The sequence below is a fragment of the Cibotium barometz genome, chromosome 21 (genome assembly GCF_041138505.1).
Source record: "Cibotium barometz isolate CiBa-2024 chromosome 21, ASM4113850v1, whole genome shotgun sequence".
NCBI lineage: Eukaryota > Viridiplantae > Streptophyta > Polypodiopsida > Cyatheales > Cibotiaceae > Cibotium > Cibotium barometz.
In genome coordinates, this window is record NC_141066.1 from 38,416,059 (window position 1) to 38,431,238 (window position 15,180).

A 15,180-nucleotide genomic window follows, 5' to 3' on the forward strand; every position below is an offset into this window, starting at 1 on the left:
CAGCAGCGCTCAAGGGGATGCGCCCGCGTAAACCACCCAGCGACCTGCTCTCGAATCTGCCACCCTTCGCCCTTTATAAAGAGGCGATTTGCTTTTCATCAAAAAAATGCCAAAAGCAACATAGCAAAACGCATACTTCAATAAATAATATTTTAAGCCTCAAAGGTTTTTAAACCTTATAAACTTTAAAAATCCTTTTTGTCCCCTTTCACACTTGGGCTGGCCACACTTATGAATTTCCTTTTCATATCCAAACTGATGCCTGTTCACACTGTCCATCCCATGCCCATGCCCGTGCCCACGTGCTTGTTGTCTAGAGGGACAAACACAGGGTCGTAACAGCTGCTATCTGTATACCAATTATCAATCAACTTCCTATATAGCCAATGGTTTGTATGTGGCCCATAGAACTTGATACATCAAGGATGTTCAGCAAGGTGCAGGGTGGCCATTTCTCTGTCAATGCATTCTTTCCTCCAAAAGAGTCAAAGAGTATGCACAGGATAATTTTTCTAAATTAAAACACACCATTCATTACACATTCTTTTTAAAAATTAATAATACAATGCATGTTAGAATGCTATGCAAAGTTCATCACACATATATGCAGTGATGTGAGTGCCATGTACACTGCGATAGAAAGGGAAGATGGGCTGGTTCCCTCCTCAAGAGTATCTTGTATTCTTGGAATTTTATCCATTTCTTTATAATGCTCTCATGTGGAGTAGTTAAGGACAGTTGACTCAATATCAGACTCAACTGTCAGGAATACACAAACCACTATCGATAAGATGATTGGCTTTCTATGTTGTTACTTCTCAAGTCCTGACACATCTGTACATATCCTACCCATACATGGGCCGCTTTAGCAATTTTGGTAGTGACAGACCGCACGTGTGCCGTCAGTTCAGCTAGGTCACATATGGGGGCTACTTCACTGTGTTGTGCTTTCTCCTCTTACTTGTGCTAGAGATTGAGGATGCTCCAAAATGTAATCATTCTCCTTTTACGTTCTGCGGGCTATGCAAGGCTTTTTTTGCGTACTTAATGGCTCCTTTTGGGACCTGATTCATTATGTCTGTAAATAATGAGAGCAGGGTATGTCTACTTTGAACTTATGTTCTAGTTGTAATTGATGAATACACTTCTATGGCTGACTTTCTGTTTTCATGGTTAATGCTTTTCCAGCTCTCCTTGTTGATCCATCCTGACAAGTGCAAGCATCCTAAAGCAAAGGAAGCTTTTGGAGGTATATTATAATCATGATTTTGTACTTTTGAATATGTTCTATCATTATATGCCACTCTACAAGATTCAGGCTGCTTATTCCTAGTGCATGCGAATACGCAAGGACATATTTTGAGAGGTGAACAGACAAGCACATACTATCAATCTTCCTTGACCATTGATAACTTGCAATACACTAAAAAAGGAGAGAAGAATGTGTAATAGAGTGAAAGGCTCTAAAGTCCATTATAAGGGCAACAATTAGATGAGTCTAAAATGCAACACAGGTTGAGGAAATTCAAACAAAGAGTTTTTTGACATTGGATCTTAATGTGAAAATGTGATCCAAGGTGGAATGGATACATCTAAATCTTGCTTGACCTTTGTCTCTGACTCCCTGTTCTCAGCTCACGTGCGATAAATTCTTTCTAAGTCATAAGTACTGAAAATGTGGCTGCACTGTTGAAACATGTTTCAGGTTTCCTGTTTTGGTAAACAATGTGATTTGGCAGTTCTTGTGTTAAATGTGGTTTTACGAAAACAAAGTCCAATTTTTAGTGTTGCATTGCCCTAGTTGCATACCAATTACATCCAAATTGACCTTGGAATCAACCTGCATCTTAACCTCCTCGATTATGATGTGTGTTTACATGTTTAATATGGATTAGGGTTACTTGGATGGTGTCCTTGAGACTTTGGCTTGTTCATGTGTATGGATTGCATGGACGGTGTCCATGAAGAGTGCAATGACGTAGTTTCATGAGGATATTAGTCTGACTACAATGACCGGTAGTGGAACTTGGTGTACAAGATGGATGATGAGAGATTTTTAAAGACAGCATGTGCGTTGTTTTTGTTAGCATGAAACTATGTTTTTGGTGTGGACATTGCTTGATATTTACTACATGTGAATGTCCATGGGACTGGGGATCCCTAAGCACCTTGTGGACGCATGTGCTTGACTTGTCTGGTGTTACATTCAGACCTTTTTGTAGAGATCATTCACAAATCTGAAATTGTGTGAGAGAAAGAAAGAAAGAAAGAAAGAAAGTTGTATTAACGTCTTCAAAAGGCCAAAATGACCTATGAGACCAAAAGGTTACATCATATCCATGAGGTACATCATCCTAGGTACAAAATAGTAATAAAGAAATATAACAAAAATCTAGAACTATAAATCTGATCTAGGTACATGAGTAGAGAGCTCTCATATCACCCTAATACATCAATCATGGGCCGCTGTGACATGGTGCTCAAGGTGGTATAACTGAGCTGGAGCAAGAAGGTCCTGTGATGATGGGAGATGATGGCCCGGATCCTCTTGTGGTGGCGTGGCTGTGGACGAGGTCCATGGGGTCTGGGGCATTGAGCTCTGCATAACTCAGTGGCTCTGTCAAGTGTCACACCTCTTGGCCGAGCTCCTGCACCACTAGCCTGTGGTTTGGGTATGATGGGTGGATCGGCCCTTGGAGTGCTGGTATGGAAGAAGTCGGTGAGAGCTCTTTGTGCTGGTCCTCGAGCAAGTACAGCTGATCTGGATCTCACTAAGGACTCCCTGTGTCTACAGAGTTCTAGAAGAAAAAGTCTCAGGCATCTCTGATCCGGGAAGTCCATGATCTTGGAAAGTGGTCCGAACCCAACTTGAAAGAGGCAGTGGAACCTTTCCCGAATCTCATAGTATACACGGCATTGGCATATGTAATGATCCTCTGTCTCGGGCTCTGTGTGACAGAGGTGGCATGTCCTGTCCTCTGGTGCGGCCGCCCTAGGCCCATATCTGGCAGTCTCCACTCTCAGCTGGTGGGATGAGGTGCGGATCTGGCCGAGATCTCGTCAATGTATAGACCAAATAGAGTAGGAGACAGGGGGCAGCCGTGCTTCACCCCGATAGTGCTGTGTATGATCTCTGAGTCACCTCCTGGAGCCCGGGCCCCGTACTCTGCCTATGACTGACTCATAGAGTGTAATGATCCCTCAAAGAATCTCTGCTAGCACTTCCATATCTTGCAGTCTCCTCATCAGTTTGGCGCAAGGGACGGTATCAAAAGCTTTGCGGAAATCCACAAAGTAGTAGTATATCCGATGCCCGTGAGCTCTTCCCTCCTCAATGATCCCCGGTAGTGTAAAGATATGATCTAGTGTGGAGTGCCCTCTCTTGAAGCTTGCCTGCCTCGACGTTCTGAATCTCTGCTCCTCGGACCATCTACTAAGCTCATGCTCCCAAATCGAACCATAAATCTTGGCCAAGGTGTGACCAATCATGATAGTCCTGTAGTTGTTGGGGTCCATGGGGTCACCTGCTTTCAAGAAAGGTACAATAGTATTCGATGACCAGTTGACGGGGAAGCCCTCACATTGTAACACGTGGAAGCTGTGGGAGTCTTCTTTCAGCCCTAAACACCACTTAGAACATGCTGATGCAAAAACGCAGACAGAAGGGAGAGTAGAGAGAGAGAGATATGCTGGAAATTCAGTATATTAATATAGTACAAAAAGGGTACTCTTCTATAGCCCTAGGCTGTCTCATATAAAAGGTGAAACATAACCAAAATCTGGTCCCTACTTGGACCCTAAGGACCCATCCCCATAAAGGAATGAATGAATCAAACTATGAGCACACTTTGCTATTTATAGGGTTCTTGGACACTTGGTATACTGGCCGACTGCTGGTCGGCCAGTCAAATATGCATTAAATGCTCTTCAGCGCTGCCCGACTGGATCTCTTTATGTCCATAATCACTGCCGTCTGGTCCTCATGCAGCCGATAGCAAATCCTCTGCTCCCGACAGCCTCCAACGCAGCCGACAGGTTTTGTACTCATCCGACAGCATCTTCTGGGTCCTTCTCCAAGTCCTTACTGTACTCTGTGCTCCATGTCCTGGCTCTATTGATGTTTTTCTTGGCTGCCCCTTCTGGATTAGCCTCTAAGAATGGTCATGGCATTTCTTGCACGACATCCCCCTTTGCTAAACTTGATGACGGGATTCCAACTTTTTCCTTGGATGACTGTCATCATCCCACTCTATTCCTAGAGTCCCTTTGTCATCCATCAAACTCTGGCAACCCTTTTCACTGCTGAAAACCCGGCCCGGTCTCCAAAACCACTCTGCCTCTGAATAAGATCTATGCATCTGTTCCTTCCAGTCCCCAATCCATTCTTACCCTGACTTTGAACACTGTCTTGGTCTTCATTCCTGAGAAATGAGTCTGGCACTCTCACATCACCCCTTGGAGGATAATCCTCCCTTGGGACCGTTGCCCGAGAACCTATCTGGCTCACAGGATTGCCATCCCCTTTGGCTCTGTGGAACACCACGAACAAACCTCCTGGGAGCTCTTCCCGATTCTGTGTTCCTTGCCTTGGGCTTCGTATCCGTGTACTTTCCTGTACCTTGGACCTGTACACCATCATATGGAACTGATTCAGTGTTTAGCTTTGCTGAGCCTGATGCTCTGATACCAATGTAACACGCGGAAGCTCTGGGAGTCTTCTTTCAGCCCTAAACACCACTTAGAACATGCTGATGCAAAAACGCAGACAGAAGGGAGAGTAGAGAGAGAGATATATGCTGGAAATTCAGTATATTAATTTAGTACAAAAAGGGTACTCTTCTACAGCCCTAGGCTGTCTCATATAAAAGGTGAAACATCACCAAAATCTGGTCCCTACTTGGACCCTAAGGACCCATCCCCATAAAGGAATGAATGAATCAAACTATGAGCACACTTTGCTATTTATAGGGTTCTTGGACACTTGGTATACTGGCCGACTGCCGGTCGGCCAGTCAAATATGCATTAAATGCTCTTCAGCGCTGCTCGACTGGATCTCTTTATGTCCATAATCACCGCCGTTTGGTCCTCATGCAGCCGACAGCTAATCCTCTGGCCTCCAACACAGCCGACAGGTTTTGTACTCAGCCGACAGCATCTTCTGGGTCCTTCTCCAAGTCCTCACTGTACTCTGTGCTCCATGTCCTGGCTCTACTGATGTTTTTCTTGGCTGCCCCTTCTGGATTAGCCTCTAAGAATGGCCATGGCATTTCTTGCACAGGACACACATAAAGCCCTGTAAAACATGTAAACCAGTAAAGGGGCTAGCGTGTCCCTAGCATGGGAGAAATGCTCGGTGAGGAGCCCATCATGATCCTGTGCTCTCCCAGTCTGCATCCTGTCAATAGCATCTCTCACCATGCTGCTGAGGTGGAAGAAGGAAGAGTGTGGGGGACGAGGTTCGGGTGGATGGGGGAGTGGTGGCTGCCTGGGGGCATGGTAGAGAGAGGTGGCATAGGTGTGCCAGGTGTTGGGTGAAGTAATCGGAGTCAGAAGGCGATGATCCTGGAAGATCCTCCAGGCCTCCTTACAGTCCCTTCCAAGAAATAGCTGGTATAGCTCCTGCTCAAGCTTGGCTAGGTAGGCTCTCTTCTTTCTCCGTGTGAGACGTCGAAAGATCACTCACGCCTGCTGGTGAGTGGTGGATCCTAGCGCCATCTCCCGATGTAGACGGGCTCGGGTATCACGACATTCCTCGTCGTACCAGCTATTTTGTGGGACAGCACTGTGGGATCTGGCATGGCTGTCCTCTGGAAGAAATCGGTCAGCTGAGTCTGTCGGATCTGGGCTCTCCTCTCTCTTGATTGGAGTAACTGCTCTTTGTGTCGGTATATACCATCTCTAGTAAGAAGCGCCCAAGTACTTGTTGGTCTGATATCTGCAGGATGGACTGAAAAGATGTGTCTGCTCCTCTGAAGAGAGTAGGGTAGGTGGCTCTGATCCCATCATAATATGGACATCTGCATACAAAGTGTCTCCACATCCTCTCTGTATAATCTGCATAATCTCTCCTCTCGCGGGATGCAGGCTGCTCGTCCAGCCTCAATCTCGAGGGGGTGTGATGAAACTCAGAGCTGTCCAATCACTACTCTCAGAGCATGTGGAAGATATAGATCCATGTACTGCGGTCTCTGAATGAAACCATCATAAGTCAGCTTCAAGAAATGATCTCTGTAGTATGCCATCTTCGTACGGAGAGGCTGTGATGGTGTCACCCATGTGCGCATGATATGTCTCTGAATCAGCTCCTGCCTGATGACTCTATTCCTCTCAGTGTGTGAGAGGGAGAGGTGTGGGGCATGTAGATCATACTGGGTAGGTGGTAATCAGTCCATATCATACCCAAAACTCTGGAGCCACTGGACTCCCTGTGTATACCATGAGTGACTGTCCCCTGACTCTGCAAGCTACCTGGATGCCTCAAAAGCAATGCGCGAGAGTCGGTCGACCGGCATATCACTGAGTCTGTGCAAGAAACATACTGTCTGAAAGAGTGCCTCCACTAGCATCGGTGGTGCAGCAAACTCTGCTCTCACAATGTCATGGGGAACGGATGGCTTGCTACGAACTATCCGGGATAGCAGTATGACCTGTGGGCGCTCTATCTGGCTCCATGTGGAGGCTGCCAAGCCTGGTGTCCAAACTGGGGATGCATACATCAGGGCTGGGTAGACTAAAGTGTCAAAAAGCCACCCTTTTGTACGGGGCTCCTGGAAATGTGCCTGATGGCTCTGTCTCTCTAGCATAGCCAAGGCTGCATAGGCTCGGGTGAGGCGATCATGGGCTGCCTGCGTCATAGAGAATCGCCCGGCTCTGCTGGTGAATGTAATCCCCAAATATACATAAGATGTAGAGACCTCTACTTGGCTGCCCTCAAACATAAACACAGATCTCCTCCTTGTTGCTGGCGATGTATGGAAGATCATAACCTTGGTTTTCCCAAGGTTCACTGTGAGGCCTCTGTCAGAGCGTGGGCTGAAGCACAGGCAGTGGGCAGCTTAGGCAACAACGCAAGCAGCAACAACACGATGGGAGAGAGCAGCGCGATGGGAGAGAGAGAGAAGATATATTAACGTCTACCGAAGGCCAGATTGGCCTATGAGACAAATCTGTATACAACAAGTCCATGTCCTGAGTATCATGGAAAGAAAACCTGAGATGAAAAGCTAATCCTAGTCATCTGCAGCTCACTATGCAGTCACTGTCTAGCATGCTATGGATGTACAATCATGATAAGTGGTATACTACTAATTCCACCCAGTGGAGATGGTGGGGTGTAGTACATCATACATGAGGCATGGGGCGAGGAAGACTCTCACATCTGTTGTGCCTTGGTGTAGCCTCTGGACTCTCTCCTCCATAGCTTTGTGGTATCGGGCCTGATGGAGTAGTGGTGGTCTGCATCCGGGTAGTCGCGGTCTCTTGGTAGCTCTGATCTTCGAGGCTCTCTGTAGTGTGAGCCCTCGTTGGGAGGTAGATGATACGGGGGAGGGGGATGTGGCTCGCTGATAGGCGTGAAGAAGCTGGTGATATGTGGCTGGGATCTCTAGGTTTGCACCCGTAGAAGCCTCTTTCTATGTCGGTGAAGCTCAAGGAGGAAAAGGCCTAGGCATCTCTGATCAAGATACTCCATCACCGGGCTAAGTGGACCAAAACCCTCTCTGAACAAGTAGTGGTATCTCCCTCTAATCTTATAATATACAAGGCATCTGCATATGTAATGCTCCTTTGACTCTACCTCTTTGTGGCTTAATCTACATACTCTTTGCTCTCTAGGGGTCTGTGCTGCTCTCCCTGCCTCAATCTCTAGAGTGAGGGAAAACTCTGATCTAACCAATAGTCACCCTCATAGCATGAGACGTGTACATCCATGTAGCCTGGGCGTTTGACAAATCCATCCTCTGTGAATCTGATGAAATGATCTCTGTAGTACTACATCTTGGTGGGAAGAGGACCCGACCAAGTCTCCTTGGTGTGCATCTGGATCAAATCTTGTCTCAGAACTCTATTCCTCTCCTCTCGAGAGAGTGTAAAGTATGGGGAGTCATCATCAAACTAGAAGGGCGGTAATCTATCCATGTCGAGCCCATGTGCCGAGAACCAGTCATCTACTGCAGCATACGATGATGGGTGATGGCCCTCTGTGGCAATACTTTGTGAGGACTCCATGGCTAAGCGGGGTAGTGTCTTTGGACCCATGGCCTTGATGCGTTTGATGTAGGCTATGGTATGAAATAGAGCCTCTACCATCATGGGGGACACTGCAAGTTCTGCTCTGATGATCTCATGTGGTACTGATGGTTTGTTGCGAATCATCTTGGAGATCATGAGGATGTGCGATCTCTCCATCCGACACCAATTATATGTGGAGAGGTTAGGGGCCCATACCGGTGCTGCATACATCATAGTTGGGGTGACTAAGGTGTCAAATAGCCATCCTTTGGTGCGAGGCTCTTGGAAGTGAGTTTGATGACACTGTCACTCCATCAATGCAAGGGCAGCATAACCTCAGGTGAACCTGTCCTGTGATGCCCGTCTCATGTAGAAATGGCTCCCGTTACTAGTGAAGGTAATACCCAAGTATACATATGATTCTGTCACCTCCACGTGACTGCCTCTATATGTGATCATTGTACCTTTCATAACCCGTTTGGAAGTGTGAGAGATCATGACCTTGGTTTTCCCAAGGTTCATTGAAAGGCCTCTCTGTGTACAAAAATCATCTAAGGCGTCCATGTGGTGTTGCAGTCCCTCCTACGAGTCAGATATCAGAATGATGTCATCTGCATAGAGTAGTAAAGTGACCAAAACCCCTGAGCGTGATGCACCATTCCCCCCTCCTTTGTCTATGAAGTCCGTGACCTTATCTATGTACAGGCGAAAGAATGTCGGGGAGAGTGGGCAGCCCTGCTTCACCCCCATAGTACTATGTATCTCCTTTGACAGACCACTTGGGCATCTGGCTCGTCCCGCCACCCTCTCACAATATATGACAACTGCCCTATCCACGGGCTTTCCCATGTCACCAAGTAGCTTTTGAAACTAAGCTACCTCACAAGATGCCATAGCAGCACCCCTGTACTCTGCCTCTGTACTCGACAAGGCAACTGTTGGCTGCTTCTTACTGCTCCAACTCACAGCAACACTCCCAAATGAGAACATAAAATGATTGGTAGATCTCATGTCTATAATACTGCCAGCCCAATCCGCATCTGTGTACCCATGCAACTGTATCTCTATACCAGCCTCATAGAAAAGTCCATAATCAACTGTGGACTTTATGTACCCGAGGATCCGTCTAGCCGCACCCAAGTGTGGCTTCCTAGGGGCCTGCATAAACTAACTCACAAGTCCAACAGCATAGCTCAAGTCTGGCCTTGTAATGGTCATGTAGATCAAACTACCCACTATGCGCATGTATGTAGTGGGGTCCTCCAAAAGCTCACCTGTATCTGCAAAAAGCTTTGTGTTCTGCTCCAATGGCACTGAAATAGGCTTACAGCCTGTCATACTATACTTGGACAACATGTTCAAGCCATACTACCTCTGCAATAATAGCAAAATGCCATGAGGTGATCTCACCACCTCTATGCCCACCAAGAAATACCGCAACTCACCTAAATCCTTCATCTCAAACTTCGGCTTCAAAAGCATCCTGACTCCAAAAGTGGAGAATATTTGAGGAGAAGGGCAAATGCCTGATGGTATTCTTCAATCGTCCAGCTATCCTGCTTCAATTCCAAGAACTCATTCATTTTGGTTTCCAGGAAGCCCGGAGGACAGAACCTCTTCCTAAGCTAAGCTTTAAGATTTGACTAGGTCTGCGTATTTCGGTCGAGACGGTTTGTCTCGCAATGGTGATGAGAACTGTACACCGTATGGGGTCCCGAATTACCCACTGAAGGGCCCCCTATCCCGTTATCGAGATAGTATTTGCTTTATTATCTTTAAAGAGACTGACGGTGTGACTGACGATAAGCCAAACGTAAGACCTCTGAAGACCAAGTGTTGGGCTGAACTGTACACTGCTATAGAAACACCAAAGATGTCCAATCTCGAGCCTATGCACTCTTCCCAATGGAATGAGGGAGGGATGCAAAGCTAGGGCTGAGAGAGGGGCTGTTTGGGACTGTTCTAGACTGAGTATGAATGCTGTAAATGAATATGAATGCTGCGTTTTACCTTCACCAAGTGGCTGGAGCAAAACGATGATGAGTTGAATGCTGAAAACTGTATGGATGCAGAAAATGCAAGGCGGACTGAAGGCTGAATGCTGAACTGCTGCGTTTTACTGATGCAAGATGGCTGAATGCTCATGCGTTGAGGCGCCTACTGCTGTAGGAGGAAAACGCTGAGATGAGGAGGCTGAAAACTGCAATTGCTTTGCTCCTTGTGCTGAAGATGCTAAGTGCCTGAATGCTCCTTGGTTGAATATGAATGATTGAGAGAATGATTATGCAAGGGCTCTATTTATATGGGCTGAATGAGCCAGTCGGCTGGCTACTAAGCTAGTCGACTGCTCATGTCCAATGAATAATGCATAAATGTGTATAAAATGCTCGGAAAAATACTAGAAAAATCCTAGTAAATATCATGATAAATACTGGATGATATCTGGGGTTCATGCAATGGTCTAGATGCTATGCATGAATGATGTGCAATGTGCTTTCTGATGCAAACCCTAAGGTTTCTATTGACTGTATATGCATGAATGCGTCTCTTTAAGTGGGTTAAGGGACTTAGACTGACTGACTGACTTGCTATGGCTGAGAATGACCTACGTAGCTCGTGCCTGACTTATCCTGGATTGAGGATTACAATGGGGTCACGGCGTACGACAAATATCAATGTTGCATTGATGATGATGAGCCAGTTTGTCACCATGCACTACAGTGCAGAGTGCATGTGAAATTCCCTCCTGCGTAGCTTGGCGGCAGGTTCATGGCTTCCAAGTAGTCCTCCATCAACTGGAGGTACTCTTGAAAGAACTCCTCGTCTAGCCATACGGCTTCGTGAGTATCTTGATCTCGGAATTTCGTATAGAATTGACGTATCCGTCGACCGGAACCATGCTTCCAACGATGAAGAAGGATCTGCTCGGGCTCGATGACTTTTGCTTCGTCTACCACGTCTCGCTGTTGTTCATCTGAAACATCAAACACTTTTGGTCCAACATATGGTTTTAGCCAAGAAACATGGAAAACATCATGCATTGTCCAACTGTTAGGCAATTTCAACTTCATGGAGACATCACTTAACTTTTTGACTATTGGGAAAGGTCCAAAACTACGGAATGAAAGCTTGGGACAACATTTGCCCACTTGTTTCAATCTTTGTTTCATGATACGCAAATAGACCCTATCCCCCGCCTTGAAGTGGATATCTCGTCTAAACTTACTTGCCTGTCTATGAACTGAATAATGGCTAGGCTCAAAATTGAGGGCCAAACTGGGTTGAGTACTGAACTCTGCGGAATCGACATACTAATCTTCTATGCTATTTAAGTATTTTCCAGAGATGTTGAGAATGGTAGACTCCTGACTGGTCTGGATGCTAGTCTTTCTACTAAGAACATCTGCTACTGGGTTATGCTGACCAGGGATGTACTTGATCATTCCTCCAAATTGGTGGAAGAGCTGACCCTGTCTAGTGTGCTGATCACTCCACTGGGCACTTGGCATTGTCGGGAGCCACTTAAGTGTTTGGTGGTCTGTGATGACTGTGAAAATGCGTCCATAAGGAACAGGTTTCAAATGTTTGAGTATTGACTGCTGTTCTAACTTGCCCTTGAAAGTCTTGGAAAGACAAGAGGGAAACGTGCTAGGAGGTTCTGTCCTAGGGATCAAATCGATATGATGATCCACAGGACGAGAGGGTGGGATACTGGGTGGGAGATCATCCTTAAAAATGTCTGAATGAGAAAGGAGATTTTCCAACTGAGGGATTGAAGAAGATGAGACAATGCTTATCGATGAGATAGAAGCTGTCTGAGCATAAATCAATGCTCATTCTGCTCCCTTGCGGATAGCTTGTTGGGCCTGGAGATGAGAAATCATAGGAATGCCAAGAACGCTCCCATCTTTCTGAATCATGACAGGCTCAGGCAAACCTTTAGAGATAATAAAGGTGTGACCGCTCCCTACAGGAGGCCTATAGATTGGAAGACAATAAACACATATTTAGAACACTTAATCTAATTAATATTAATCAATGGAAACAACATCAGCAGCACAAACACTGGAAATATTGAAAAAATACAAATGACACCAGCACTGGGGCCGGAAAGGGCCGCCCCCCCCCTCAATACTTATTGTATTTCTTGGGGTATTAATATTTGTACAAGTGTCACGGGCCTGAGAAGGACAAATTTCTCCACTAGGGAGTGAAAACAACCAAACAGATCTGGTTCGAGTCGATGAAGAAAATGTTGGTTGGAGTAGCCTCAAATTCACAGGCTCATTCCCACCTTCACTGGGTGTACACTTGCCTTTCACTGGTCTTCCGAGACCGTGCACAACGGGCACACCCGTACTAACGCAGGCAACAGTGTTACACCACGGAGGGAACGTATCCCGGTTCTCCCAATTAAGCTTTGTACTTGGGTTTTCCTCATACCCTCTTGACCTTCACTGGCTCCTCTATAAATGAGGGCGCGGTCAGGGCAATCATGGGAGAAACCTCTACCCAATGATCTTCTAAAGTGTATGCAACTGGAGAATAAACTTGCATACACAAAGCTTGAAATAACAACATTTAACTTGAATTATTATCTGAATTTGAGATAAAATATTGAAATAAATATCTGAATTACTGAGATATGAATATTGATAAAAATATTCATATCTCAGTAATGAAGACCATTTCCTTTGTATTATACTCCAAATGGAAGCTTCAGCTGCTGTAAACAGAGCAACCAGCCGGTACAGAGGGAAGGTACAGCAGGTACATATGGGCAGCCAGCAATCTGCAGGTACAGCAGGTACACAAGGGCAGCAGCAATATGCAGGTACAGTAGGTACACGTGGGCTGCAGCAATCGCAGGTACAACAGGTACACAAGGGCAGCAGGTAGGCAGGTACTGTAGGTGTCTGCTGACATGGTTGTGTGGCATGTGAATAGGTGGTAAGTATTACCCAATCTAGGCTCAAATTGCCCTTAGGACTTGGCCAATATTTATAAGTGAGTGCGTTCCCACTTCATTAAAGTCTGGGCGTCCAAAAGTCACTTATAAATTATGACCGCTTCCAAGTTCACACTCACTGAAGTCCCAAGGCGGACAAGACTCAATGTCCAGGATCTGATCCTCGCCTTTTACTCATAAATGGGCATCTCCCCATGTCCCTTCACCTGATTGGACCCCAATTCACTTACTTATTAAGAGAAAATTCGTGCTCTCTTCATGAAGATTTTTGGAGGCTGAAAACTCTGTTTTTCCACCATTTCTTTCCATTTCCAAGCTCTCCATAGCCATACCTAACTTGCTAGGGTGTTTTCCAAGCTTCCAAGAGTGTTTCCAAGTGCTAATCACTCTCCTACTCACTCCCAATGAGTGAAATTCAGCAAAACAGCTCTCATTTTTGCTGTAATTTCTGGTCTTTTTGTTGAAAACCCTAATTTCAGCCTTCCTTTCTCAAGTTGAACCATAGGGGAAGCTTTCCCAAGGTTCCCTTCATCCTCTTGAAGACTTTTGTCGCGAAGAAAGGCGACAAATCAAAGATCTCAACACTCCAAGGACTTCCATCGCAAAGACTTCCGCTGTCATCGACTCTACTTGCTATTGGTAAGCTTTTATGCTTAAATATGGGAGCAAGTAGCAGGAGGGAGGAACCGGATTACAAGATCACATACCCTGTGTAGTGTTCTCTTGTCCTACGTGCTCTCTTGCAGATTATTGCTACCATGTGTTGGTGGAACAATAGAGAGCAGATGGTAGGGAACATGGGCACTTGAGAGGGTAGTGTGGGTTGCAAGTCTACATCGACAACCACTTGTTTGCAATACTGTATTCATATGCATTGGTATGGAAATTTGGTCAGAAATGCCCATGACACTATGTACTTGATTCTCCCAAGATCAATATACTTTATTTGAGGGAGGGGTCGGCCGTTCCGTGTGTCTCTTGTCAATTCAGCAATTTACTTCTTGTATTTTGAGCAAGTGTCCATCAAATCTTAGTGTATTAAGTGTATAGATTAGCATTGTGTTCAACCAAGTTACATTGGTATCAGAGCATACGGTTCTCTTTCACTTCTATCGTGAGAGACGATCATCGTGAACACTAGCTATCTCTACACTTAGAACATTATGGACAGCCATACGATGAATGTTGGAGATGCTAACACAAGAGGCAGGGACAATGGACAAATTGGCTCGCTGAAGCTTCCGCTCCCCCCCCTTGCTCGCGCTACAGCTTGCACGCTCACCCCCTTCCCCGTCTTCCCCGCCTCCTATTTGCCCTCGCATCTCCCCCGCCTCTGCTCTTTAGCACCCCCCCGGCCTCTGTTCATTGCCGCCTATGCTCATTTGTGTCCCCCCCGCCCCGCCCCCCCCCCCCCCCCCCCCCCCCCCCCCCCGACTCTTCTCATTTGCGCCAACCCCCCCCTCCACTGCTCTCTTTTTCGCGGCCCCCCCCCCCCCCCCCCCTTGCTCCGTCTCTCTTCCGCCCCCCCTCCCTGCCCTTCGCCGCCTTTGTTTGTAATCCCCTCCCCTCATTTTCTTTCCGCCCCCCTTTGTTCTCCCCCTCCTCCGCTGTCTTCGGCCCCTTTCCCCCTCCGCCCCTCCCTGCTCCGCCGTTTGTGCAGCTCGGTTCCTGCAGGGCTTTCCGTTTACGCTTCGCCTTCGACAAAGCTTCAGACACTGATGGAGGCTCCTCTCGCCCCACCTCAGAGGGACTCTTCCGCCGCCCCCTCGCCCGCCCCTGAGGATACCCCCATCAGGCTTTTTCTTTCGCTAGAAGAGGAAGCGAGCCTCGCCGCAGAGGTGGAACGCCTCCAGGCACATTCCACCATCTGCCGTATAGTCAGCACTTGCCCCAGCAGAGGGGAGATCGGGGATCTTCTCCAGGCCCGCCTTCTCGCAAATGTGGGCAAGATCCTGGACGTTCAGCTACTACTGGGCCGCGG

At 46.7% G+C, this 15,180-nt stretch overlaps 1 protein-coding gene across 1 annotated transcript in view; it reads left to right on the top strand.

Moving 5' to 3' along the window:
• Nucleotides 1-15,180, top strand: part of LOC147627162 (uncharacterized) — a 64,202-nt gene that overhangs the window by 18,856 nt on the left and 30,166 nt on the right. Inside the window, exon 3 of the mRNA XM_086815788.1 lies at nucleotides 1,189-1,249. Within this exon, the coding sequence (XP_086671914.1) occupies nucleotides 1,189-1,249 (61 nt within the window). The remainder of the gene's footprint in view (nucleotides 1-1,188; nucleotides 1,250-15,180) is intronic.